The 1968-nt window shown below is 54.2% G+C and overlaps 1 protein-coding gene across 1 annotated transcript; it reads right to left on the bottom strand.

Annotated features, from left to right (window-relative positions):
• Positions 1-350: 350 nt before the first annotated feature.
• LOC117362905 (putative nuclease HARBI1) lies at positions 351-1598 on the bottom strand. Its single transcript, XM_033949991.1, has 2 exons — positions 890-1598; positions 351-517 (listed from the first exon to the last, which is right to left on the bottom strand). Exons 1-2 carry the CDS (start codon positions 1596-1598, stop codon positions 351-353), a joined length of 876 nt encoding a protein of 291 aa, XP_033805882.1.
• Between the last annotated feature and the right edge of the window lie 370 nt (positions 1599-1968).

Genomic DNA, 1968 nt, shown 5'->3' with positions numbered 1-1968 from the left:
GCCTGCAGCACAGAGGCGAACGGAAGTCTTCCCGACGTCAGCACTGATGTCGGAGGGGAGGGAGGGCTTAAATAAAGCTCTAACAAAGCCCTCCCTCCCTCCGACGTCAGCGCTGACGTCGGGAAGACTTCTGTTCGGCTCTGTGTTGCAAGCAGAGCAGGTAGAAAGAAGAAGAGCCGCGCGATTGAGTACATCCAGCCCTGCAGGAACCCCGCGACCCTTGGGGGCGTCCCCACGGGATTCCCGCGACCCTAGGGGGCATCCCCATGGGATCCCCGTGACCCGAAGGGGGAACCCGCGGGATGCCCATCGTCCCCGTTCCCGTGCAGCTCTCTAGTACAGCGTCTATTTCACAGGAAGTGGGTCTGTATTAGACTGTGCCTGGCGTTGATCCCTTCCTGGCTGGCACTCTGCTCGGCTCTGTGCTGTGGGGGTGGGGAAGGCTCCTCATCATCGCCATCAGGTGGCTGCTGAAGTTGTTGCTGTGGGGGATCTGGCAGTGACTGGTGTTTGCGTACTGCAAGGTTATGCAACATGCAGCATGCCACGAAGATCTGAGCCACCTTCTGAGGCCTGTATAGCAGTTGACCCTCCGATCGATCCAGTCATCTAAAGCGTTTTTTTAACTGGCCAAATGTTCTCTCGATGATGCTCCTGGTGGCTCTTTGACGGCAATTGTATTCCTCCTCAGCTGCAGTGTGAGGGTGGACAATTGGAGTCATCAGCCAGATTCACTGAGGATACCCCCTGTCACCTATGAGACATAGAGAAATAGAGAAAGAAAGAGAGAGAGAGAACAATGATGAGTGGCAGTGATTTGCAGGTGCAGGAAGAGAGTGTTGGGATGGGGAGAGGGGGGAACAGGGTAGTTGTGTCCTGAGGTGCTTACCAAGAAGCCAAGCGCCATTGAATTGCCCCTGGGTTGCTCTCTTGTGGAGGCCACAATGCTGCTCTATATAGGTGTCGTGTGTGGAGCCAGGGTATCTGGCACACACATCCAGGATCTCTCCCTGTGCATTGCTCACCATCTGCATATTCATTGAGTGGAACGCTTTCCTAATCCGGTAACTGGCCTCATCTGCCCGAGGGGGTCTGAGGGCAATATGTGTGCAGTCTACCACTCTGATGATGGAGGGGAATTGTGCCACATTGTAGAACTGCCTCATATTGCCCTGTAGGGCCTGGGGAGTGGTGGGGAGGGAGATGTAGTGATGGGTGTGGGTTAGGAAGGCATTAAGAAATTGGGTGAGGCAGTTGGAAATGACAGGCTGAGTGAGTCCAGTGTTAGCTGCCAGAGCAGACTGGAAGCTCCCAGTTACCAGGAAAGTGAGGGCTGCTGTTACTTTTAAATGAACTGGAATTGGGTAATTCCACCGAGTGCTGGCCTGTAGCAGGGGCTGCAATTGGAAGCATAGATCCTGGATGGTGGCCTTGTCGAAGCGGTATCGCTCCAGGCACTCCTGGTCACTAAGCTCAAGGAAGCAGGAGTGAGGCCTAAACAGCCTCCTTCGATGGACTCGGTGATGGGGCATCTGATTCTCCAGCTCCTCTTCCTGCAGAAGAATCTCTACTACGACCAGCACATTGACCCCTTCCATCACCCACAAGGAAAGCATCTGGCAAAGAAAGCAGAGTCTAAAGAAACCACTCTTGTACGGTATGTAAGAAATTCTTTCCTGCGAGATTGAGTCCATTTAGATCAGCGGTCTCAAACACGTGGCCCGCGGGCCACATGTGGCTCTCCAAGTTTTATTTGCGGCCCGCGGTCTGGACTGGATAATTCCTTCCTTTTGGAGCAGCAGCGGGTCTGGCCAGTTCATTCCGTTCAAAGCCGCGGGTTGGTGGCTCCTTGCGCTATTCGCTCCTGCATTGGAAGCCTTTCTGACATCACAACATCAGAGAGGCTTCAGATACAGGCGCAGATCTCGCAAGGAGCCACCACCCGTGGCTTTGAATGGAATGAGCTGG

This window comes from Geotrypetes seraphini, chromosome 6, assembly GCF_902459505.1.
Source record: "Geotrypetes seraphini chromosome 6, aGeoSer1.1, whole genome shotgun sequence".
Classification (NCBI taxonomy): Eukaryota; Metazoa; Chordata; class Amphibia; order Gymnophiona; family Dermophiidae; genus Geotrypetes; species Geotrypetes seraphini.
This window is presented reverse-complemented; position numbering and strand designations above follow the sequence as displayed.